Genomic DNA, 24,912 nt, shown 5'->3' with positions numbered 1-24,912 from the left:
CCTAATATAAATTTAGTAGCTTATTAAATTATGTGCTAAAAATGAAATCTGAGTTCCTCAGTACTGGCTTTACTCTTCAGTCAAATATGACAAATACTTCTGGAAATCACCAGAATGTTTTTAGGTGCCTGATATTTTCTTCAATGCACAAAGAATCCAACTTACATTAATGAGTAAGCACTTAAATGAGTAAAGGCAGATCCTAGGACAGTATAATAAACAGCCAAAGAACAAGCCAAACACAATTAAATATACTTTGTATTTTCATTATAAATACCACAGTTAATGATTTAATAGCAATTAATATTATTTTCTTTCTAATTTAAAATTTTTTCAGAAAGCAAAAAGGCTGCAAGAAAAGGCTATAGAATCCTCTAAGTACAATGAGCGACCACAAAATGCAATACTTCACCCAACGGTTATTAAAGGCCTTAACACAACGGTAAGATTTTCTCCACATCTCTTTCTTAACAGGTAAATACATGCAGGTCCCAGAACTCATAAATTTCTATGGGAGTTTCACGTATTTTTTTCTTCTTGCTGTTCAGGTTTCATATTGTTAAGACATATTTATCTCCAAGATATGAAACCCCTTGCCCAGTACTAATTTAGAGCAGAGCCCAGCCCTCCACGTTTCCTAGGAAATTGCCGCCAACACTAGAATGTGTGTCCCCATCTCTGTCCAGAAACGTGAGGTGCCTCCCTTTCCTACAGGGGATCCAGGCCATAGCGGGCGTTCCTGGCGACCTCTGCTGGTTATATGCTGATAAGCACTAGAAGTAGAATTCAAACCCATTTTTCCTAGCTCGAGTTCTTATCTTTTCATTATAGCCTGCTGCCTCCCTAGTTACTTACTGTTTCTCAAATTTTTTTAATTAGTACATGTTTGCAGTATATAATGTTTGGATTCCTTGTGTGGAGTTGGTACATGTATGTAACACAACTTAATTCCTTTTTCATCCTCTTTCCCTGAGAAAAGTTGCTTATATTTATACTTCGCATCTTTTTCCAAAGTAAGCTGAAGAATGAATGGGTTTTCCTTGTATGGAAAAATTGTATAAGTAGATTCATTTAGATATTTACCTTTTGTTTTTTTAGATTCCCTCTGGTCGAGTAGTAACAGTGGAAAGCACTCCTGTCAGATTGCTGGGAGGACCTCTGGCTGACACAGACATTGCTCTTAAAAAGCTGCCTATTCGAGGAGGAGCCTTGCAGAGAGTGAAAGCAGTTACAACTGTGAATGAGGCAAAAAAGAGTTTTCCTATTTAGCACACTTTAGAGACTTTTTGAAATAAATCCTTCTTATAATTTTTTAGGTAAATGTATCTTTATATACAAATGTAAAGCAGACATTTTAGAATAAATATTTTAGTAAAATGCCATAAAAAATAAAAAGGACACAGGATTTATTTTTTGGAAAAGATCAACACATAATATCAAAAACATCATCAATTTCTTTGGAAAGACTGCAAATTCTCTTAACTGAAATTATGAATCTGGTGGATAAATTAGGACTCTTGCATTTGAACTACTCCAGGTACTTTAGCCAAAAAAAAAAAAAATTAGAGGTTCTGTATCTGTCAGATCTAGGAATATTTTAGACCCTTGACTGCCCGCTCCTGAGTGACTGATCATGACTTTGGCCAGATCTGTGCACTGCCTGTTGGAGCCAGAAGCAGGCCAACACCACCCAGTACATTTATTTGGGCGTAGTGGGGAATGAAGGTACTGATCTCAGAAGTATAAACTAACACTAGGCAGCAATAAATATTCTGTTCACGGTCAAATAACATGTATCTGCTGGAAAAGGCAAATGTTAATCATGAACTAAACAATAAAAATACAAATATAGATGGCTTTACTCTTATAAGTAAAAAAAACAAAGTCTATTGCTACTACTCTTCTTTAATGGAGACAGAAAGTTGGATTTGTGGTGGAGATATTTTCTTCAGTTGGTGGTAGAGGTATTTTGTGAAAAAATGGGAGGTAGGAGGAATAATGCTGCATACAGAGCCAAGTGTCCATGTCATCAGGTGCCATTACACAGTTTCCATCCCCTGCCTTAAGCCCTGAAACTGCTCCTCGAACCAGGAATTCACAAAGTTAAGTTCATATCCAGGGCTGGGAGAGAGAAATACCTGTTTCTTAGAAAACTGTGTTGAAATTTGAGTCTAGAAGCTAGGCAAGGTACTAGTAAATGTATATCAGCTGGCTCTCCAGGCAGGGAAAGCCCTGATAAACTGCTCAGTGTAAATGCTCTATGACCAAGTTCAAGTGACCAGCATGATGCCACTGAATGAAGAGTTGGAAAGAGATCCAAGTGTCCTCCTTTCATTACCACAGCCTCCACTGGCCTCCTAGACCCACCTTTTCCTACCAAGTTTCTCCTCTTTCCCCATCCTCCTTTCCCACTATACATTCCTTTATGGATTCTCTATTATCCTATCTGTGAGGACAGTAACATCGTCAGTGGAGGGAGAAGTTGTGGCTGTTGTTAGTCCCCTAAGAATGAGTTAGTTGCCAGTTTGCTGGTGGTGCCTCACCCTCAGCCAGATGTCCAGTCCCCTTGCAGCCCCCAGTGGCAAATGATATAAATCAGCTTATGACTGGGTTTTATCACTAGAATCCTTTTCTCTATTACCACCACCCCTGAAAAGATACAGGAACACACAATTTGTTCCTTTTTTTTTACAGAAAGCCCTAACCATATAAAGATTTCATGCAAAGGAGAGTTACTGAGATACAAGAATGGAAGTTGATATGGCATGTATGATGAGATCCCCACACAGAAAGCCCCAGGCACACCTCTGGCTTACCTCAGATACATCCAGAATCTATATGAAAATTGCCCCATTTTTTTGTTTGTTTGTTTGTTTGGGGTTTTTTTGGGTTTGTTTTTTTTTTGGTACCGGGATCGAACTCAGGTACTTGCACTTGTGCAGCAGGCAGTGAAAGCACTGAGCTAAATCCCCAGCCAAGACTGCCCCATTTTGTAGACTCTTAAGTTTCCCAAGGACAGCTGGAGACTCATTCTTTTTTTTTTAATAACTTTATTATCAAACACACACACACACATACAAAAATTAAAACCAAAGAACAATTCAAAGAAGAACAATGCAAGGGAAAAAAAACTACAATAATATTCAAATACAGTAGAACTCAACCAAAACAAAACTGAAAAGCACTTAAACATTTTTCCATATAACTTAAAAAAGCATCTCAAGCACCAACAAGAGGATGTGATTTGTTTCAGAAAGATCCCCAAAACCAACATTGAACAAATAATGGTCTGGAAAAAAACTCCAGTTAACTAGCAGACTCCACATAAGCCAAGCTTTTCCCTAATTTAAATTTCGATATAGTCATATGACACGTGATGGAAACACAATCTGAGAAATATGATATTAGGCAATTTCATCCATGTGTATCCTTACACTTTCAGTTTCTCACACTAGAGAAACTATTCGGTATTTACACATATGTTTCCTATTTATTTCAATTAAGAGAATGGCCTCAATATGCATCCATTTAGCTATAAATGTCTCTAGTTTCTCATTCTTTATGGCTGAGTAGTACTCCATTTTATTTTTTTTAAAAAAACACATTTTCTTTATCCGATTTCCAGTTAATGGGCACTTGGGCTATTTCCAAGCTTTCACTATTATGAACTGTGCCGCTATAAGCATGGGTGCACATATATCACTGTGGTATTATTCTTTTAATTCTTTTGGGAAGATACCCAGCAGGGGGATAGCTGGGTCAAATGGGACCTCTAAGCCTAATTCTTCGAGGTATCTCCATACTGATTTCCACAGTGGTTGCACCAGTCTACATTCCCAAGAAGGGTTCCTTTCTCTCCACACCCCCGCCAGCATTTGATATTGCATGATTTCATAATAGCAGCCATTCCTTCTGGACTGAGGAATGTGATTTAAATCTGTGATTTAACACTGTGATTTAAATCTCAGTGTTGTTTTCATCTGCATCTCTCAAATAACCAGTGATGTTGAACATTTTTTCATGTATTTATTTGCTGCTTTTACTTCTTTCTCTGAGAAATGTCTCTTCATTTCAGATGCTCATTTTTGAATTGGGTCTTTGAATCTGGGGGATCTGATTTTTTTTCAGTTCTTTGTATATTCTACATAGTAGTCCTTTGTCTGGGGTACAGTTGCTGAAAATTTTTTCCCACATTGTAGATTGTCTCTTAGCTCTGTTGGTTTCTCTTGCAGTGCAGAAGCTTTTTAATAAGGTAAGATCCCAGTTGTTGATTCTTCGTGCAAGTTCCCATGCCACTGAGGTTTTGTTCATAAAATCTTTTCCTGTACCAATGTCTTCAGGAGTTCTACCTAACTTGTCTTCCAGAAAATTTAGTGTTTCTGTCTTAATATTTAAATCTTTAATCCTCTTTGATCTTAATTTAGTGCATGGTGATAGGTATGGGTTTAGTTTTAATCTTTGGCAGGTTGAAATCCAGTTTTTCCAACACCAGTTATTAAATAGGCTATCTTTCCTCCCATGAGGATGGTTGGCTCCTTTGTCAAAGATGAGGTGGCTGAGCATATCTGTAGTTGTTTCTGGATCTTCTAATCTATTCCACTGATCCTCGGGTCTGTTTCTTTGCCAGTACCATGCTGTTCCAGTCTTCCTTCTGGAGCACAAAAATGCATTTCCTATCACAGGAAACAATTATGACATCCACCCAAGTCTTTTCGGGTCTAATATTCAATTTCTTTAATCATACTTCTGACCAAATTCTTTTGATAATAGTTTCCTAACTTTGTTAATGTAGTCAGCCTCTTTTGAAGTGCTACAGTTTGACAACATTCTAAACTGTCAACTGCCAAACTGAACAAAGATTTCTAGGTATAAGAGGACTACTGCAGAGTGAAAGGAGACCAGCCCCTCTCATTTTTATATACTTTCTGCCAAGTTTGTAAAAAGTAGTTTCTTTAGCAACCAACCATGTTTCATTATTGCTTGTTTTTATTTGACAGTCAAGGAAAATGACAAGGAATGCTTCCTGAGAAAGAAAACCAGAAACTGGCCTAGTACTACCAGGTCATAATCCTATAGATAGAGCAAACACCCAGATGTTCATTTCTAATGTCATTCTCCAATATGGAAATAGGGCTCCATGAAGAAACAACTGAATGGGACAGAAATACAGAAGATGAATTTAAAAGTATCTTACAGAGCTCTCTGAAGGCAAAAGCTGGAATAATTTGACCAACAAAATAATGTAATTATTATATTATAACCCAAAGTATAAATAAATGTCTGTAAGTCCACACTGATAGGAAGAAGCAGAGGGAGGAATCTCTGTGAAGTCTGGATAATTTAAGTAGATATTTCCTTCTTAGGAAAGTGGACTATAACTCCATATTCTATTACATATGGGTTATATTTAGTCACTTGCTTCCAAAGAGCACAGTTTAGAAAGAAGGAAAAGTAGAAAAACCTAGCAAATACTACGTTAGCCAATGATAAACACTATCAATAATAAATCACATTGATAGCATGCACCCTTGACCTGAAGTGCTAAAAATGGTACTTTCCCTCTATGGCATTTATCCCAGGAACACATAATCCCAGTCTGACAATGAGAAAAACATCAGGCCAACCCACATTGAGGGGCATTCTGCATTACATCTGATCGGTACTCAAAACTGTCAAGGTCATCAAAAGCAAGAATTTAAGAAACTATTACAACCCAGAGGAGCCTAAAAAGACATAACAACTTGACATAGTGTGGTATGGGCTCCTGGGTGGTGAAGAATGTTAGGGAAAACTAGTGCGATCTGAATAAAATATGAAGTTTAGATACTAATGTGTCAGCATCAGTTCATTAGTCATGACAAATATACCATACTAACAGGAGATATTAAAATAAGAATAAAACAAGTGATCGATATGCAGGCACTCACTCTATCCTTGCAATTTTTCTGCAAATCTAAAACTATTCTAAAATAATAAAAAGTTTATTTAAAGCCAAAAAAAGTCTGTAGGAAGAACAGAGGATCTTCAGTCATACTCAATTATTGCCTGTTGTATCCACTTATGAGTAAATATTTTAGGAGCAATATTAGATGTTTTACCACTGTTTCTTAAACTATGTGCAGAATAACCAGCTAGGACTTAAACTAAATAAATGAGCAAAGCTGTAAATCAGATTGTTTACTGTAATATAAGAATTGGTAGGGCCAGGGATTTAGCTCAGTGGTTCCACTGCCTGCCCCGCAAGCGCAAGGACCCAAGTTCGATCCCCAGTACCAAAAAAAAAAAGAATTGGTAGATTTTTTTAAAGATCTTTTGACTGAACAAATCACACAACTTTGAATAGAGCAAAAGAAGCAAAGGTAGCATCCCCGCTCAACACCAATGTGGCCATGTAATACTAATGGCAATGTGCAAGGAATGTTCCTGTTTTGTTGTCATTGTTTTTGTTGTTGTTCTTGTTGTACTGAGGATTAAACCCAGGACTTACACACTAAGCTATATCTCTAGCGCTTTTTTATTTTTTATTTGGAGAGTTGTGCTGAGTAAGTCACTAAGATACCCAAGTTGAGCTTGAACTTGAGATCCTCCTTCCTCAGCCTCCCAGCGTGCTGGGACTATTGGTGTGCATCACTATGCCTGGCTCACACTTTTCAACCTACATTTTGATACCATGAAACTGCTTTTGAGTAATTATTTCACTCTACCTCCACCTCTGTCCCACTGCAACGACACCTGTCTGGTCATTTTTATGAAAACATTAGCCTACCCTCCAACCACTGGATTTCCTGAGCTTGGAGATCTGTCCTTAATTAGCAAGATAAAATTTTTCAATCTAAGAATTTATTAGACCTAAACTTCATGTTATTTGCTACCCACTTATTATGCAAATTTGGTTATATAAAAATATTTGTAAAAGAATACCTGAAAGGTATGAGGTCTATACATTCCTTGACATTTAAGATTATTAACCTATGGTTCATATACCCTCTTGAAACTTGTGTGTATATTCAGGGCTCATGTTAAACCCATCAGGCAGGTGCTTGTCCAGTTCATTTTTGCTGTTTTTAAAATTGTCCGTGTTTAATTGAGTTTGGGTGTGCCTGCATCAGCTAACATGGAGGAGAATCCATTCTTGTAAGGGTACTTAAAAACAATGCCCACATCATGGCAGCCATTTGGAAAACCTGCAGGGCAGATTTCTATTGGTTCTCAGGCCTGGGAAAGGCTGGGCTTCTCCCAAACATGTGGTTTGGTTTTTCCTGTAAGCAATGTGAATCTTAATGCTCATGAATCTCTCTTCACTTTGAAAAGTGGAAATCTTAGACCAAATTTATGTAGCTTTATTAAAGGTATTGGCTATTAAAGGTATAGGCTATAGGGAAAATCAAAAGTACTAAACACTAACTACAGATTATTCCATCACCATTAGCTTCATCACTTTCTATCATTCCAATTTCCTTGTCTACTTCACATTCCCTCATTCCCCGATGTATTTCTTTAAAGCTTCATATCCTTTTTGTAACAAGACACACGATGTAAATAGCTAATATAAAAAATGACTGCTAATATGTAGATAAAAATTCTATTGAACTATGCTTTACTAAAATACAGTTGCTTAAGAAAAAGCATTTGACAAAATCCAACATGCATTTATGATAAAAACCCTCTAAAAAATTAGAATAGATGTTCTCTATCTCACACTGATAGAAGCCATCTATGAAAAACCAACAGCCAATATCATACTAAATGGTCAAAAACTGAAATCCTTCACACTAAAATCAGGAACAAGACAAGGATGTCCACTATCACAACTCTTGTTCAATATAGTTCTGGAAACATTAGCCACGGCAATTAGACAAGAGAAAGAAATAAAAGGAATAAAGATAGTTAATGAAGAAGTCAAATTGTCATTATTTGCAGATGACATGATATTCTGCATAGAAGACCCCAAGAACTCCACCAAAAGTCTTCTAGATTTAATAACCAAATTCAGTCAAGTAGCTGGTTACAAGGTCAACACACAAAAATCAATAGCTTTCCTCTACACCAATGACAGACTCACTGAGAGAGAAATAGGGCAAATAAAATACAGTTGCTTAACTCTTTTTTGGTTTTGTCCCTTTTTCAAAATCAGAATGAGACACAGTTTTTAGTCCTTAATGCAGAGAAAAATATTTTAACAGATGAGCTGGCTAGTGATGAAATGCACATTTCAGAAGCCTCACAGTACATTACATCAAGATTACATATTACATGTTAGGACAATAATACTTTTATTAAATATTGAACTTTCAATAAAATTAAACTGCTACTCCAGTAAATACATGCTTAATCTACGTCCTGTTACTTTCTGTGGGAAATCATACTTGGAAGACATTACCTGTCTCCTGCCCATTCCATGAGACCTTGAAATCAAGCAGTCTATATACATGTCCCTGAAATCCTGAGCTATGTTTACGAAGACCTCATAATGTCCAGGCCACCGGGATTTTTGTAAGAACAACATGAAATTCCAGAAAGCGTCCACACTGGGCTCTATCTTGAACTCTTTGAGATTTAGCAGGGTCATAGAACAAGTGTTCCAACACTGGGGGTCCATGTCGGCCGTGATCCCGGAGCTGAGGCCACCAAGCACTCCCTTTTGAAATTCAAAATCAGCATTAACCAGACTGATGAGCACAATGCAGCCCACTGCCAGGTAGAACCGTCTTCTTGTGGCAGAACCCATAATCTACATAGAAAAAATGAGGAGGGATATTTTTAACTTAAAAATTATCCAATTATTCAATGATCTATTTAACTTAGAAAAATTTAAATACATGTATTCTTTTATAAAGCCAAATACTAAGCCCTTAGGTGGAAGTCAAGAATTAACTTGGCAAAGAATTGCCCCCGAGAATTGCCCTTGGACACAGTTCAGTTCTGACAGCGCGGAGAGCGGCCGGGAGGCCCAACCCAGTGTGGACTCACCTCCTCCTCGCCGCTGTCCTCCTTCTCCCACCAAGTTAGGCGAAAGACGGAGCGCAAGCGCTGCAAATCCAAACTGATGTTCAACTAAGTGGTTTCACATCGTCGCAAGCTGTGCGCCTTCCTCCAGCCAACTCTAAAAGTAGGGCGGGTGGGACGAGAGGATTCTCTTCTCCTAGATTTCAGTTTAGCTCCGGCCCACTTGCTCTCCGCCCGGGAAGGAAGGAGCTGTCGCGCTGTGCAGAAGGCAGCAGCTCTGCTCCCCGCTCGGCCCGACCGCCCTTTCTAGGACCCGAGCTCCGCCCTCACCGCGCGCTCCGGACCCTGCGGCCCAGTCAGACTGGCCCGAACTCTGCTCTCCTCCCCCTCTCCCTCTCCTCCCACGCTGTCCATCTCAGTCGCAGTCAACTAACCAAGCTGTCCCCTCCCTCTACACACCCAGGCGCCACCCTCGGTTCTAGTCAGAGAAAAACTCCCTTAAGGCTGAGCACCTGGGGAAACCGGATGCCTCCCCATGACGGGTTCTAGCCTCTAGCAATCAATTAAGATTATTAACCCTGAGAGATTAGATTAAAACACGCGCCAATCTTGCCCGCGCTTCTGTGTGAACCATGCGCTTTCTCTCCGGGAAGAGTTTTCTCCAGCCTCAGCGGGAGAGGAAGGCTCGCAGCCCCTGACAGGTCCTGCCTGCCTTTGTCCATCAGTCTCACCGTCTTTGTGCTTTAGCCTCTCCTCCCCTCCGGGGGGTCACCCTTTCTCACAGTTTCCTGAGCAAGGACGCCAACGCCAGCAGCCCACTTCGCCATTCACTGTCCCATCTAAACCAAACTTCTCCCAGCACTATCACTGCTCAGAGCCAGATCCTGTTCGCCACACCACACGAGTGGATTAACACTCCATGTGCTCCTTCCATGTGTGTGGGACCGGCTCCGCCATAAAACAAAATCGAGAAAAAGAGAAGACTGATTAAGAATGAGTAAGATGCATACAAACCCATCTCACACCAGATGGGTTCCAGGTTTCTCAATTCACCACTAATCACGGACTCATAAAGTCAGCAAAGACACTGAAGTGACTTAATTCAAAATCCAATTTGAAACCTGAACTCCCCACCCTCTAAAGGAATTTCCCCACCTGCCAAAACTGCTGCCCAATTTAACCTGACCTCTGGCATACACACACAACCCCTTCCATCCTTCAATCAAGCAAACCCCTCCATCCTTGAATTAACATTAATTCCAGATGAATTAGCTATTATTTCTCTGTTGAAAAATCATATAGCTTCTGTAAAAGTCTTTTTGTGAAAACAGATTTTTTCATAAAATATTGCACTTGTGTACAAGTCTTGCAAGGTCTTTATAGAACAGTTGTAAAATATAGAAAGAAAAATATAAAGAGGCAGGTAATAATTGAAGTATTTCCAGATTTTTTTCCCAGCTGTCTTAGTCACTTTCAGCTGCTTTACAAAAATACCTGAGACTGGGGAGGTTTATGAAAAATATGTTTGTTTCTCACAGTTCTAGAGTTGGGAAATGCAAGATACTGATGCTGGTATTGTGTGTCTGGTGAGAACCTTCTTCCTTCATTGCCACATGGTAGATGGCAGAAAGAAAGAAGAGGAAATGAAGCCTCCATTATAGCACACTCAATCCCACCCTCCAGGGAGGAATCTTCAAGACATAAGGGCGTCATCCCTTAATAAGTTATATGAAATTAAGTTTCAACATGAATTTTGGATGGATACAAACATTCCATAGCACCAATACTTGCTAAAAAACAACTGAGCACCATAGGCATTTTTGTATACTTTTAAAAATCAATATTATCTCAAATATTTTCTCTTGTCATTAAAATGAATTTGTAAAGAACATGAGATGACAAAACTACTCAATAACAGTACATATTAGGATATTATTATTGTGACACACACAGAAAAATGCTATCTTGAAAAGAGACCCACCATAAATCAATAGGAAGAAGAAGAACAAGAACAAGGAGAGGAAGAGAAGGAGAAGAGAAGAAAGAGAAGGAAGAAGAGGAGGAGGAGAGAGTAATAGAAAAATAAGCAGAGAACATTAACTGGCAATTTACAAAAAAAAGTAATCCCCTAGAGAAAACAAAACTGTATATTGTTTCTTGAAATTGAGAGCTTTTACTCTCATTTATTTGAATATTAGAGGTTAATGAAAACATATACTTTGGATGAAGAGGAGAAAGAAGAGGAGGAAAGTGAAGTTTAGATAGTAAGTTTAGATTTTGTTAAAATGTTAAATATTTATGGTAAAAAGTGAGATATGGATATTAAATTACATACACAAATTTGTTAAATATGTATTGTAAAATTTATTGGCTAGTTTCTAAACAAGACCTGTAAATTATTCAAGAATAAAAATTGCTTCCGGGCCACCATACCATCGCTCCCAGCGCAGAGGAAGGGGCTTCGGGCCGCCCTACCACCAATCCAGGCACAGAAGAAGGGCCTTCCGGGATGCCGTACCACCACTCCCAGCACAGAGGAGATGAGCCATGCAGTCACCAACAGCACACACACACCCTGCCACCCCACAATCGAAATGAGAAGACACATAAACAAGTCTGAAAACCAGACTTCCAGACGACCTACAGCAACCCAAAAAGGAAATGAGATGGAACACTCTAATACTCAACCACCTAGACTCCCTGAATTGGCAACAAAAGAGGATATGGAAAAAATGAAATCAGAAATAATTTCTCAAATAATGGCAGAGATTGTGATCATAGTGCAAGACATGATTAAAAAATCTAGAGAGGAGCTGAGGAACATGATGGAATCCTAACATAGGAAACAAATGGAATGCATAAAACAGATGAAAACAGACTTCCAAGAGATTACAAACTCCATTGAAAGTCTACACAGCAGAATGAGCAAATGTGAGGACAGAACTTCAGATATAGAAGAAAAGATTGCAACTACTGACCAGGAAAAGAAAAATTGCTGCAAAATTGTAAGGGAGCATGAGAAATCAATCCAGCAGCTGCTTGACGATGCAAAGAAGAATAACATAAGACTGATTGGAGTCAAAGAAGAAACAGGACAGAGTGCAGATGACATAAAAAAAAAAACCTCTTCACAGAAGTAAGGGCAGAAAACTTCCCAACCAGGGGAAAAGAACCTGACATACAGATAAGTCAGGCATAGAGGACTCCAAATAGCCTTGATCAAAAAAAAATCTACACATAGGCATATAATTGTTAAGATTCCAGAAACCCAACACAAGAACAAAGCTCTACAAGCAGTTAGAGAAAAGAAACAAATCACAAACAAAGGAAAGCCCATCAAAATCACAGCAGACTTCTCAATGCAATCCCTCAAGGCAAGAAGAGCTTGGAGCGATGTATTCCAAGCCCTAAAGGAAAACAGCCTCCAACCCAGATTGATGTACCCTGCAAAACTATCTTTCAAAATTAATGATGAAATAAGATACTTTCATGACAAAGAGCACCTTAGGAACTTCATGAATACCAAACCAACACTCCAAAAAATTTTAGACAATATCCTAGGAAAAACAATGAGGATCACAACCACAGGAAGCACAGCAGAATGAAACCATCGGGTGCGATAAGAAATTAAATGTAAAGGGGGAAAATCCAACAAAAAGAAAAAGTCATGACAATGATAAGGCAATACATATCAGTTATAACCACCAATGTTAATGGTCTCAATTCACCAATCAAAAGAAATACACTGGCACAATGGGTCAAGAAGCAAGATCCAACAATATGCTGCATACCAGAAACACACTTAATTCAAAATGAAATTCATAGACTGAAAGTTAAGGGTGCAAAATAATACTCCATGCAACGGGAACCCGAAAAAAACCAGGACTAGCTATCCTCTTTGCAGATCAAGTGCATTTCAAACTGACACTGATTAAGAGAGACAAAGAAGGGCACTAAATCCTTGTAAAGGGAACAATCCAACAGGAAGAGATGACAATCATAAATATATATGCACCAAATGCTAGGGCGCCCAAATATATAAAACAAATACTAACGGATATGAAAAGTCATATGTGCACTACTACAATGGTAGTGAGGACCTCAATACTCCACTGTCACAAATGGATAGATCAACTAGACAAAAAATAACTAATGAAATACTAGAACTCAATCAAATTCTTGAATAAATGAACTTAACAGATGTTTACAGAGTGTTCCACCCCCAAAAATCAGAATACACATTCTTTTCATCTGCACACAGGTCATTCTCCAAAATAGACCACATACTCGCTCATAGAACATGTTGCAGTAAGTGCAAAGGAATTGAAGTTATCTCCTATATATTTTCAGACCATAGTACGATGAAATTGGAGATCCATAGCAAAAGAAACTGCAAAAATTTCATAAACACATGGAAATTGAACACCACACTTCTGAATAACCAATGGTTCACAGAGGAAATTAAAGAAGACAACCCCTGCTCCTGGGTAGGAAGGATCACCATAGTGAAAATGGCCATACTTCCAAAACTGCGACATAGATTCAATGCAATCCCAACTGAAATCCCAGCAGCATATTTCACGGACCTTGAGAAAACAATCCAAAAATTCACTTGGAACAAGAAGAGACCCAGAATAGCAAAAGCTATTCTAGATAACAGAGACATGGCAGGGGTATCACAATCCCCAACTTACAACTACACTACCAAGCTACTGTGATAAAAACAGCATGGCACTGGCAAAGAAACAGACCTGAGAACCAGTGGAACAGATCAGAAGATGCAAAAACAACTCCAGACACACTCAACCATCTCATCTTCAATAAAGGAGCCAAACACCCTCACTAGAGGAAAGATAGCCTCTTTAATAAATGGTGCTGGAAAAGTTGGATTTCAACTTGTCAAGGATTAAAACTAGACCTAAATCTCTCACCATGCACTAAACTAAAATCAAAATGGATTAAAGATCTAAATATTAAAATAGAAAAACTGAATCAGCTGGAACAGAGGTTAGGTAGAACTCTTGAAGACATTGGTGTAGGAAAAGATTTCATGAACAAAACCTCAGTTGCCCTTGAATTAGCACAATCAACAAGTGGGATCTCTTCTTACTAAAAAGCTTCTCCACAGCAAGAGAAACCACCAGCAGTGTGAAGAGACAACCCACAACGTGGGAAAAAATCTTCACCTGCACTTCCTCAGACAAAGGTCTACTATCTCGAATCTATAAAGAACTTTAAAAAATCAGACCTCCCAAATTTAAAGACCCAATCCAAAAATGGGCATTTGAAATGAACAGACATTTCTCAGACAAAGAAATAGAAATAGCAAATAAACATATGAAAAAATGTTCAACATCACTGGTCATTCATGAGATGCAAATGAAAACAACGCTGAGATTTCACTTCATTCCAGAAAGAATGGCTGCTATCATGAAATCAACCAATAACAAATGCTGGTGGGGCTGTGGAGAAAGAGGAATACTGCTCCATTGCTGGTGGGAGGGTAGACTGGTGCAACCACTGTGGAAATCCGTATGGAGATACCTCAAAGAACTAGGACTAGAGGTCCCATTTGACCCAGCTATTCCCCTGCTGGGTATCTTCCCAAAAGAATTAAATGAATCATACCACAGCGATATATGCTCACCCATGTTTATAGTGGCACAGTTTGTAATAGCTAAAGCTTGGAAACAGCCCAATTGCCTATCAGCTGAAGACTATAAAATAAATAAATATATATAAATAAAATGTGGGGTTTTAAAAAAATAAAATGGAATACTACTCATCCATAAAGAATGAGAAATTTATAGCTAAATGCATACACATTGAGGACATATTCTCAAGTGAAATAAATAGGACACACGTGTAAATACGGAATAGTTTCTCTGGTGTGAGAAACTGAAAGTGTAAATAAGGATTAAAATGAATAATTGGTAATGTCAAATAGGAAGAAAATGTCCAAAGGGGTATGAGAATTGGGGGTGGGGGGTCGGGGAAAGGAAAGAAGAGAAAGGAAAAAATATTAGGTAAGAAATCAATGGAAACAAAGCCTTTGGAAATAGGGAGGGGGGAGGGGGTGAAGGGAGGGCAGGGGAATGGGAAAAAAATAAGAAGCAAGATACATTATGTGAAGGTATAAGTTCCCAATGATGAATGTAAATGTTCTGTATACCTAAAATGTACCTACAAAGAATTTGAGAAAAAAAGATAATCACACACACGAAAAAAAGAATTGGTTACTTGAACACCAGAATTTCTGGGAGCAAGCTGCAGTAACCAAATGAAAGAGTCAGAGCCAGGGTTGGGGTACACACCTGTCATTCCATCACTTAGGAGGCTGAGACAAGAGCATTACCATGAGTTTGAGGCCAGCCTCGGCTACACAATGATTTCAAGGCCAGCCAGAACTATATGGCAAGAGCTTGTCTCAGAAGAAAGATTCAGTGTTTTGGCAAGAACTAGATTGAATGAATATATGAATTTAAAGAACACATACAATGATCACAGATTTAGCTTTTAAAAATTTTAAATGCTTATGAACATTGAAATAAGGTAAAAACTATATTTTACTGTTCTATGTAACTCTTGAATACAATGTTTTCCATAAAACTTCATTTCTTCTTGCACAACCATACTCCTGTAAGCTATGTGTTCTGCACTTTCTCAGAGTATACTGTCTGCTATGAAGCCCATGTAGACTATACAATGGGGATAATGTACACAAATGTTATTCCATTTCCAAGTGGCAGCCTACCATGTATGGAGTAGTATGTCCTGTCACACATGCACAGGACAAGGACTTACACATTCATAATACATTTTTTTAGAGGAGAATATTTCAGCTGATTAATTAATGTGTCTGTTATAGCTTGAATCTAGATGTTCCCCCAAGAACATAGATGGGGGATTTATGGAGGTAGCTGCATCTAGGGTGTGTGATTCTGGGATTAAGGGTGTTTGGAATTGGATTTGTCCTCTAATTGTTTTATCATAGTTCTGGGTGTGGATCAAGGTTAGGCCCACCTTGGTGTGGGTGGCACCACCCAAAAGGCTTGTAGCCTGGATGGGATGAAAGGGAAAGGGAGGCTTGCTGCTTCACTGCCGCTTGCTGCCTCCTGCCTGTTCTGCCACAGACTGTTTCTCCTCTGTCATGCTCCTCTGCCATGCTGCCCTGCCTTTGAATCAGCCAACAATGGACTGAAACCTACAAACTGTAAGCTGAAATAAAAGTTTCCTCCTTTAACTTGTGGGTGTTGGGTACTATGTCTCAGCAACCAGAAAAGTAACTAAGACAATGTGATAGTAATAAAGATTTAAAATAAATCGGGAATATGCTAATTTACACATTTATTTCCTTTTATTCTTTCCTGGTGAAATTACCTAAAACTTCTATTTTACTGTTAGTGGCTATTGGTTTATGAAATCTTAATAACAAGCAATAAAGAAATAAACTAGGTAAGTGAGAACTCTGAGTATTCTACCAGCCTTTCCACTGCTTGAGTACTTTTGTTTTGGACAAGCAGGAAAGATCATTATGAAAAGCCCTTCTGATAATTACACTGCCATTCATATACTTATTGATGATTAAAAATATAAGAAAAGAGAGTAACTGATGACTAATAATATAGTAGAAATAACTTAAAATATTTTTGCTTCCCTAGTAAGTGGTGGAATGAGGGTACTAAAACCGTAACTTAATTCTTAGGATTTGTATAAGTGCTTCAAAAAAAGAAACTTTTGAATGCTGTCCTTCAAATTAAAAATAAGGCATATTAAGAGCAGAGCAAGCAAATTTTTCAGTAGAAACAAATTTTTGCTACTTTCTGCCATTAACATCACTATTCTCCTTGGTTAAAGTTGCAGTTATTCCAGTAACCCTGGAAATGCCAGTACACGGCTGAGTGTGTGGGTGACAAATCAGGAATTCAGAAATTGTTGCATAAATGAATAAACTGAAATGGGGGAAAGTTTTGCTAGTTACTTTTCTCACAGAGGATTAATATCGAAAATACATAAAGAACTCAAAAACCTTAACACTGAAAATAAGCCCAATCACTAAACAGGCAAATGGGCAGACACTTTTAAAAAGAAGTACAAATCATATGGCCAATAATTATGTTTAAAAGTTCATTTTTTTTTTATAATCCAGGCTGCCCTCAACTTTGCTGTGTAACCCACACTGGCCTTGAACTCCTGATCCTCCTCCTCAGCTTCCTAGAGTGCTGAGATCGCAACTGTGCCTCACCACACTCTGGTAAAAAATGTTCGATATCTTTAGTCATCAGAGAAATGCAAATCACAACTACATTGAGACTCAGCCGGGTGTGCTGATGCATGCCTGAGATCCCAGCACTCAGGAGGATTGCTGCTAGTTTGAGGCCAGCCTGTGCTACACAGTGAGTTAAGTTTGAACTGAAACTGTTACTTGTGCCAATGGCTCATTTAGGATTAGCATGACAAGTGCCACTAAATTTAATGATTTATCCATGTTTTAATCTTGGAAAGCATGAGGAAGGTATTCTCTTTTTTCAGTGGCAGAAATAGTAATACTTTCAACAGATAAGACTTTTGCATTAGCTCTGGATAATGATTTGGGTCCCTTCATTTTACGTTAATTTTATCTGCACATTTTAAAGGAAACAATTTCAGGATTCATGTTTCTTTTCGCTGTTAGGTAACCAGAACCATAACAAATACTTCGACTTCTGACCATGTTTTGTTCAAGACAAATATTATGCTTTCTCTTTTGTTTACTGTACACAATGATCTTCACTATTCTGATGCTGTGTATCAGCTTATTTTTTATTTCCTGCTATTTTCATACACATATATGTATGTATGTATATATGTTATGGGAAAGAACATGGGTTTGCTCATTAAAAAATAAGCGTTTAAAAAATAAGTATATGGCGCTCAACCTTATTCCAAGATAATAAAACCTAATTATCAATTCAAATGGCAGCAAAAAAATCAAGACTTAACTAAGAAGGTCTGAGTAACAATTCCTGATTTAGAAATAAGTACACAAATGGAGATAAGCATCTAATCGTGTTTAATATTCATGATGAAAATATTCCGTAGAGGAAAAAGACACAACTATTACAGGTTAAATGGCAGTTACCGTTTCACTTATGATAAAGAGGGAGTCCAGCAGCAGCAAAGGGAAGGGTATTTCCAAATAATCAGTTATTGAAAGGTGAAGAGACTGACACGTTGAGGGGTGAAAAAGACTAGAAGTTAACAATCTTTGTATGTTAAAAAAGAACTATAAAACTAGCAGTGCAGTGAGACCCGTTTAGTCTGCCTGTGTACTTTTCTGTTTCACCCTAGAAGAGTACTGAGAAAAGGCGAATGGGGCCCGGGAGCCCCCTAACCTCTAATTTTCACAAAGGCTCTCTTTAAATAACTGTTGGACTAACACTCTTCCTAGAAGCCACTGACCTGGGGTTGAAGACAAATTTCTTTGCGTTACTGTACACCAGATTCTTCTTACAGATCTCTGATCTTGCAGTCTTTTTAGTAATATTTTTGCAACGTAAGTTTTAAATTGCCTCCTGAAGCTCCAGCTTTGCCTGGAAATTACTCAGCTTTGGGGGCTCTTTCCTCCCGGCTGAGTTTCTGTGTCTTTTACACATTTAGTTTTATATCTGTTGGATACTTTTGTTCCTTCACTGTGGTACTTCCTATTTCCTCAATTAGCAGTTCAAGCCAGCCCAGTTCCACTGCCATTCCATTCAAAATGTGAATTCGGGAGTCAGACACTCCGGGCGTACTCCTTTACGCTACCTCGGAGATTTACTTTGCACAGCTTCCCAACACTGGACACTTTCCTCCGCCTCAGGGGAGAGAACGCCCAGGACGACGCGCTTTTCCCCTGGCGCGCACCTTACCACGCATGCGTCACTCTGCAAGCGCGTGCGCAAAAGAGAAAGTGGTGGTGGCCGGCGGTGACGTAAGAAGGTGCGCCTTGCTGAAGTTTGCGCCTAGTCGACGGGGAGGATTCTCGACCAGTGGTGGTCATGGTGCGTTGTGGTGGCGTGTTGTTCAGAAAGGTCCGTGTTGATGCTTTTAGGTCGGGTGCCTTTAAGCCATCTGAGATCCTGTGTCTTCCTCGCTCCTCTCCCACCGTTGTCTTCTAGAGGCCTCTTTCCTGCTGGATCTCCCTCCCCGCTCTCTGGGGCCGGGCTGCGGCGGGGTGGGAGGGCTGTGTAGCCCGAGGGAAATGGCCTGTGCCTGTTGTTCAGACACGAAATACGGTGTGCGTGGAGTTTGGAGTTGTGTTTCCTTTCGTTTTGTCTGAAATACCGTGGTTTTTTCCCGTTTTAAATACTGTCCGTACCATCTTTACATATATTTTCCCACTTCAGAACACTGCTTTTAAACTGTTTGTAAAGACTTTATCACACACAAAGATGTGTAGTTGGTGTGCTTTCCGGCAGAAAAAGGTCAATTTTTGTGTACCGTCGGACTTTCAGTGGTTTTTGTAAAAACTCACAGCTACTTCAAGAAAGAAACCATAACCATACCAGTAATGTCTCTTTGAAAACTTACCGACATATTTTGGCTATTGCCTTTTCACTACCACTGTGAGATATTTCTTTAAAAGAAAGAGCCTCCTCTTTCTTTTGAGTCTCCTACGCTTGTGTATCTGATGAATCAATCTACAGGAGCATAAAAAAGTCACACATTGAACAGAACTTTTAAAAGGTCTATAAGTTTTTGATTTATTGTGGAAAACCAGTAAACACTACTGTGTAAGATTTCCAAAGATGTACTGTCAGAGGTATAATCAAATTGCTGGGACAGCCTACAGTGTCAGGGTAAGAATTGATTAGAAGAATTAAGAAATCTGTTTCTCCAATGTTCTCTCAAATAATGAAACCAAGCCATGTTTTGGTGCCATTATTCAGAGTACAGTGAAAAAAATAACATTAATGTGGATTTTCAGTAGAAAAGAACAAACGACATTCTACCGAGAGGAAAAGCACGTGCAGAGTGCCATGGAGACATAGCAGTATATCATGTATAAAAGCAAAAGGATGGGGAGAATGGAAGGGGTTGAATAAATGAAAATGATACTGGAAGGGTGGAGTAAGGGCTTTGAACATAGTACGATGAATTTTAAACTTCATTTCATAAACAGTAAAACCACAGATGGTTTTTGAGTAGAGGGAAAACATAATTATAGATCAGATCCATTTCAGAAAATAGCTCTTAGCAACAAGTTGGAAGATGTATTATTACCTAAGGAGTGAGTAGACACTGAAAACCCTTTTAGAACGTAATGTTGGTCAAGTTCTAGAGCAGTAGTACTGGAAAGGAGAGAGTTACCAGGGCTTCTGGGAAAGAAACAGGTACAGTCTGAAAGACATTCATTTGTGTAATCTCAATGAATAGATAAACAGATTTCATTATTTAAGGGAACATTGCTGGAACAGATTTTGTGGGAGTGTGAAGGGGGAATGCAGTTTTGTTTTCGAGGTGACCATTATCTTGTCAACTGATACCCACCAAGAGGTTACATATTTGAGAAATTTTTGAAATACAGGTCCTGCTCTCTGTTTTTTAAAACTGTTACAAGCTTACATCCTGATGGAAATGTCCAACAATTTAGGCATTGAAAGTATCTCACTTAGGTGATAGCCCAAGCTGAGATCACCTAGGAGGAAAGTTTAGGATGAAAAGAGGACCAAGGTGTGAGACTGAGGATAGATGGAACAGTATTTGATTATTGAGAAAGAGAATCCTAAGAGAGATACAGGGGAGAGGGAGGTGAGCTAAGAAACTGCAGTAGAATGGGCATACAGAAAGCCATTATTGATTCTTTTTTAAAAGAAGTTTTAGTGGAACAGAACTAGAAAGGAGTTCACTAATTTGGTAAACATTTGGTGTGAAAATGTTCTCTCTCTCTCTCTCTCTAAGTATGGAAATTTCATTGATAACCTAAGACTCTTCACCAAAGGAGGAAGTGGTGGCATGGGTTACCCTCGCTTAGGTGGAGAAGGTGGGAAAGGTGGTGACGTCTGGGTTGTAGCCCATAAAAAAATGACTTTAAAACAACTGAAAGACAAATATCCTCAGAAACGGTTTGTGGCTGGAGGAGGAACAAACAGTCGGTAAGTAATTTATAAATCAAACCCTTCTAGAAGAAAAAAATTACAAGATAAAAGTTAATTGGTAATTTGAAGTAAATTTTGTGTATTTATAACTACGTAAACATCTAAAATTTGTAAACACATGAAAAGCTGGTATAAATATTCTGGAGTTCTTAAATTTTGTATTAATTTGTCCTCCCAGTGTTGGTAAATTCTTTTCTTCACTTCCTCTGTAGAGACAAAAAAATGATCTGAATCCCCACTGTTTTCTTCTAAATTTATCTTGGACAAACATAAACCCTTTCTCAAATTTCTACTGAGGTACTGTACTCTACCACCATCAAAAGTCAATCATCTATAATTTCGCCACCTAGAGATAACCATGATAAACTTTTTAATTTTTCTGTGTGTTTATACTAATGTAATTATGTGTATGTTTATGAAGACCAACACCCCCCCCAAAAAACCCAGCATAATATTTTCAACCTCTTTATTTAACTTTTTTTATGTCAGAAACTTATTTAGGGTGTTATATAATATGATAGTCTAGGAATTAGTATTTGCCTATTATTGAACTTATGTAGATACCTTTTAAATAATGGGTTTTTAAAAAAATAAATTCCCAGGGGTGGAGTTAGTAAGAATTTTGTACCAACTTATTCTCTTAAGAGCAATTTGAAAGTGGCCAGATTAGCTTAAGTACTCTTGAGATCAATTTTTTTTTCAGTTTCATTATTCAGGGGATTTTCATGGTTTTTTTCCTCTTGTGTATTTGTATTGTAACAATGACCTCTTCATTTCAGAGGTGCAGTATCTTAGCTCATTTTGGGTTAAGATGACTTTTGGTAGTAATTTAAATCATCATTTATCACCGTTTTTATAGAATATAGTAGTCTAAAATGCAACATATAGGAATAATTTTAGTTTTCCTTTAATATATAATCATTTAATGTGTGCATTAACCAGAGGAATTGTTTGTTTTTTATGTTTATAAAGCATTATATATGCTAGAAACGTAAACTATTGGTCTCAGTAGGTTTTCATGTTTTAATTTAGAATTTTTTGTTTGTTTATTCTTTTGGAGAGTAGGATTAGTGCTCTGAAAGGTTCCAAAGGAAAAGACTGTGAAATCCCTGTACCTGTTGGTATTTCAGTAACTGATGAAAATGGTAAAATTATAGGTGAGTATACTGTAGCTTCTAAGGTTGTGAAGAAAGTGCACATTTTCCAAACTTGGGGGTTTTCAAGAATAGCCTCTCTTGGGTTTCAGAAGAATATCCCCCCCCCCCCCCAATCAAACTCAGGACCTTGTGCTTGCGAGGTAGACACAGTGCCACTGAGCTAAATCCCTGGCCAGGTCAGAGGAATTTTTTTTAACATTAATAATTTTATCTAATTTTTAGAGCTTTTTAAGACATGTTAAAATTCTTGTAAATTTACTGATTTAAATTACTTTAAAGTTATAAAAGTACTTGGTTTTAAAAACATAATTAATCTCTTTTCAACTGCTTGCAAAAAGCATTTTCTAGGGTCAGATTTTTTTAAAAATTTTTTTATTTTTTAGTGCTTTTGGGGATTGAACCAGGGTCTTATAAGTGCTAGAAAAGCACCCTACCTTTCAGCTATCCCCCTAACTTTAGAGTGTCAGAATTTTAAAAGAAATTTAGTCCTGTGGTTTAGTCTTTTATGTAAACTGCAATTTCTTAGCATGCATTATGAAAGAAAAATACAATGTATTATTTATCTTTGGTATATTTTCATTCTCATTTAAAGGAGAACTCAATAAGGAGGAAGACAGAATTTTGGTAGCTGAAGGTGGCCTTGGTGGTAAACTACTTACAAATTTCTTACCACTGAAAGGCCAGAAACGAGTGATTCACCTTGACCTAAAACTTATAGCTGATGTAGGACTAGTCGGGTAAGTACTATTCATATTTTTATTGCACTTTATAAATAGCATTAGTAATTTGGAAGGAGAATTATGTCTAGTTTGTAGAATTTGTAGGCTGAGTGTACTTAGAGGACATATAATTAAATATATAGTTGACCATTGAACAATGGAAAATTGGGGTGCTGGTCCCAACACGACTCCCCCTGCAGTCAAAAGTCTGCGTGTAACTTTTTGCTTTCTCCAAAACTTAGCTTCTACTAGCTTGTTTGTTGGCTAGAAACCTTATAAATAACATAAACAGTTAACACATATTTTGTATGTTACATGTACTATATATCATGAAAAATACAGGAACTGTGAAATCACTTTGCAGGATGGGGGATTGTTTAAGACACAGTCTTGCTATGTAGTTCAGAATGGTCTTGAACTCATAGCAATCCTCCTGCCTGAGCCTCTCGAGTGGTGGGATTACAGGCATGTTCCACCTTGCCTGACTTGTGTGAAATCACTTTTTACTGTGATCTGCAGTTCACTGGAGAGATGAACTGCTCATGTGGAGATGTTTAGCATTACCTGACATTTTAAACACATACTTGCAACACTTGAGCACACTTCAGTAACAACAGGAGGCAACTGAAAATATTACAGTACTTCAGTGTGTACTACAGCCAGTATTTTCCAGTTATGATTTAATATTCATTTTTCTTGACTGCAAATGGTGCCATGTACATTCTTTGCATGCATAAAGTTGTGATAAATTTTAACTTTATAGTAGATTTGGGTATATTTTATGTAAAAATAATAAAATAGATTATGTATTCATGATATACCTTTTTCTTAATTTTTACAATTTGTCTGTGCTATGCCTTTCATCTGCAAGTTTTTACAAATTTTTGCTGATTTCCAATCCTCCAAAAAAATCTGTGTTTCAGTGGGCCCTTGTAGTTCAAACTTGTGCTGTTAAGAGTCAGCTATAGTTATTTTCAAATTCTCAAAATAAGAGTTTCCTGGTTACTATTCATTTGTAAAAGGAAGAGCAGAGCAATTGAATAGGCCAGTAGGATGTTGAATGGATTTTAAAAAATTGATCAGTCAATTTTTATTTACCAAAACTCAGAGTTTCTCAGCTAATGTTTATGACTAAATTGAAGTTAGGCTGCTTTTTTAAAAAATTCATATATTCCCACTATAATCATGAATAATCAAGGACTGAATGAAAGTGTAGTAGTAGACATTAAGAAATCTCTTGCCATAGCACCATACAGGAAAAATCCACTGATCAGCAACACTGCTGACTAGATGTGCTAAGGGATGTTTTAAATATAATTAAAAACAATTTTACAATAAGGTTAAAGAATGTTATCAGATACAAAGTTAGAAATCCAAACAAACTACACCCAAAAGTATATAGGAGAGCAAGGCATGGTGGTGCATGTCTGTAATTCCAGCACTGGGGGGGTTGAGGTAGGATCACCATGAGTTTGAGGCTAGCCTGGACTACACAGTGAGACCCTGTTTCAAAAACAGAAGTATGCAGAAGGAAATAAAAAGAAGGGGAATGTGATTGAGATATTTTTGAGAGTGTAAGTAGATTGAAATTAGCATTAAACTAATGCCCAGTGACCCATAGAGGCAGTCTCATGCTTCAGACTTACACCCTTCTGGGCATTGAATCAGCTCTTGCTGTCACTGTTTCTGTGTCCTTATGCTTCTGCTTAGAATCACCTGTTCTGAGAACTGCAGGCCTCAGTATTCTTCTCTTTCGCCAGCCTCCATTCTTTTGCTAAGCAGTGCTGTTTAGCTGTGGGGTTTGCAGGGCTGATGGACATTGAAGGGAGACAGAAGGCAAGACAGTAAAGGAAGGTAAAACTTCAAATAGCTTGTCTTCTTTCTTGCTTCCTCTTCGGGGTCCTCCACTATAGCATTACAGTTGCTCAAATGGAAGGCTTAAGGAAAAGGGAAAACTGTCCCCTGCTCCTC

The 24,912-nt window shown here is 38.0% G+C and overlaps 3 protein-coding genes across 12 annotated transcripts in view; 2 read left to right on the top strand and 1 right to left on the bottom strand.

Moving 5' to 3' along the window:
* Cfap69 (cilia and flagella associated protein 69) overlaps window positions 1-1,315 on the top strand; it is a 64,170-nt gene extending 62,855 nt beyond the window's left edge. For all 7 annotated transcript variants that reach the window (XM_087204732.1, XM_087204736.1, XM_087204737.1 and 4 more), the window contains 2 exons: window positions 338-442; window positions 1,099-1,315. In XM_087204732.1, the coding sequence (XP_087060858.1) occupies window positions 338-442; window positions 1,099-1,269 (276 nt within the window). In that variant the 3' untranslated portion in view covers window positions 1,270-1,315. The remainder of the gene's footprint in view (window positions 1-337; window positions 443-1,098) is intronic.
* Window positions 1-18,849, bottom strand: part of Fam237b (family with sequence similarity 237 member B) — a 50,192-nt gene extending 31,343 nt beyond the window's left edge. The window contains exons 1-2 of one of the 3 annotated variants that reach the window (XR_015448762.1): window positions 8,971-15,467; window positions 1,084-8,731 (exon numbers count right to left, since the gene is read on the bottom strand). Coding sequence is in view for 2 of the 3 variants with exons in the window: in XM_087204741.1 (XP_087060867.1) it covers window positions 8,309-8,728 (420 nt within the window). In the remaining variant the exon portion in view is untranslated. Of the gene's footprint in view, window positions 1-1,083; window positions 8,732-8,970; window positions 15,468-18,387 lie in introns of those variants that run through there. The other 2 variants (XM_087204741.1, XM_087204740.1) reach the window with 2 other exon arrangements.
* Window positions 18,845-24,912, top strand: part of Gtpbp10 (GTP binding protein 10) — a 30,861-nt gene continuing 24,793 nt past the window's right edge. Inside the window, exons 1-4 of one of the 2 annotated variants that reach the window (XM_004862387.3) lie at window positions 18,845-18,998; window positions 20,869-21,062; window positions 22,131-22,222; window positions 22,815-22,959. In XM_004862387.3, coding sequence (XP_004862444.2) covers window positions 18,966-18,998; window positions 20,869-21,062; window positions 22,131-22,222; window positions 22,815-22,959 — 464 coding nt within the window. In that variant the 5' untranslated portion in view covers window positions 18,845-18,965. The remainder of the gene's footprint in view (window positions 18,999-20,868; window positions 21,063-22,130; window positions 22,223-22,814; window positions 22,960-24,912) is intronic. The other variant, XM_021242650.2, reaches the window with a different exon arrangement.

Source organism: Heterocephalus glaber, unplaced genomic scaffold, assembly GCF_053883595.1.
Source record: "Heterocephalus glaber isolate CG9 unplaced genomic scaffold, H.glaber_assembly_v1.0 deba00000546, whole genome shotgun sequence".
In the NCBI taxonomy this organism is placed as follows: Eukaryota; Metazoa; Chordata; class Mammalia; order Rodentia; family Bathyergidae; genus Heterocephalus; species Heterocephalus glaber.
Note: the sequence above shows the minus strand (reverse complement) of the source record. Positions and strands in the feature narration are given on the sequence as shown.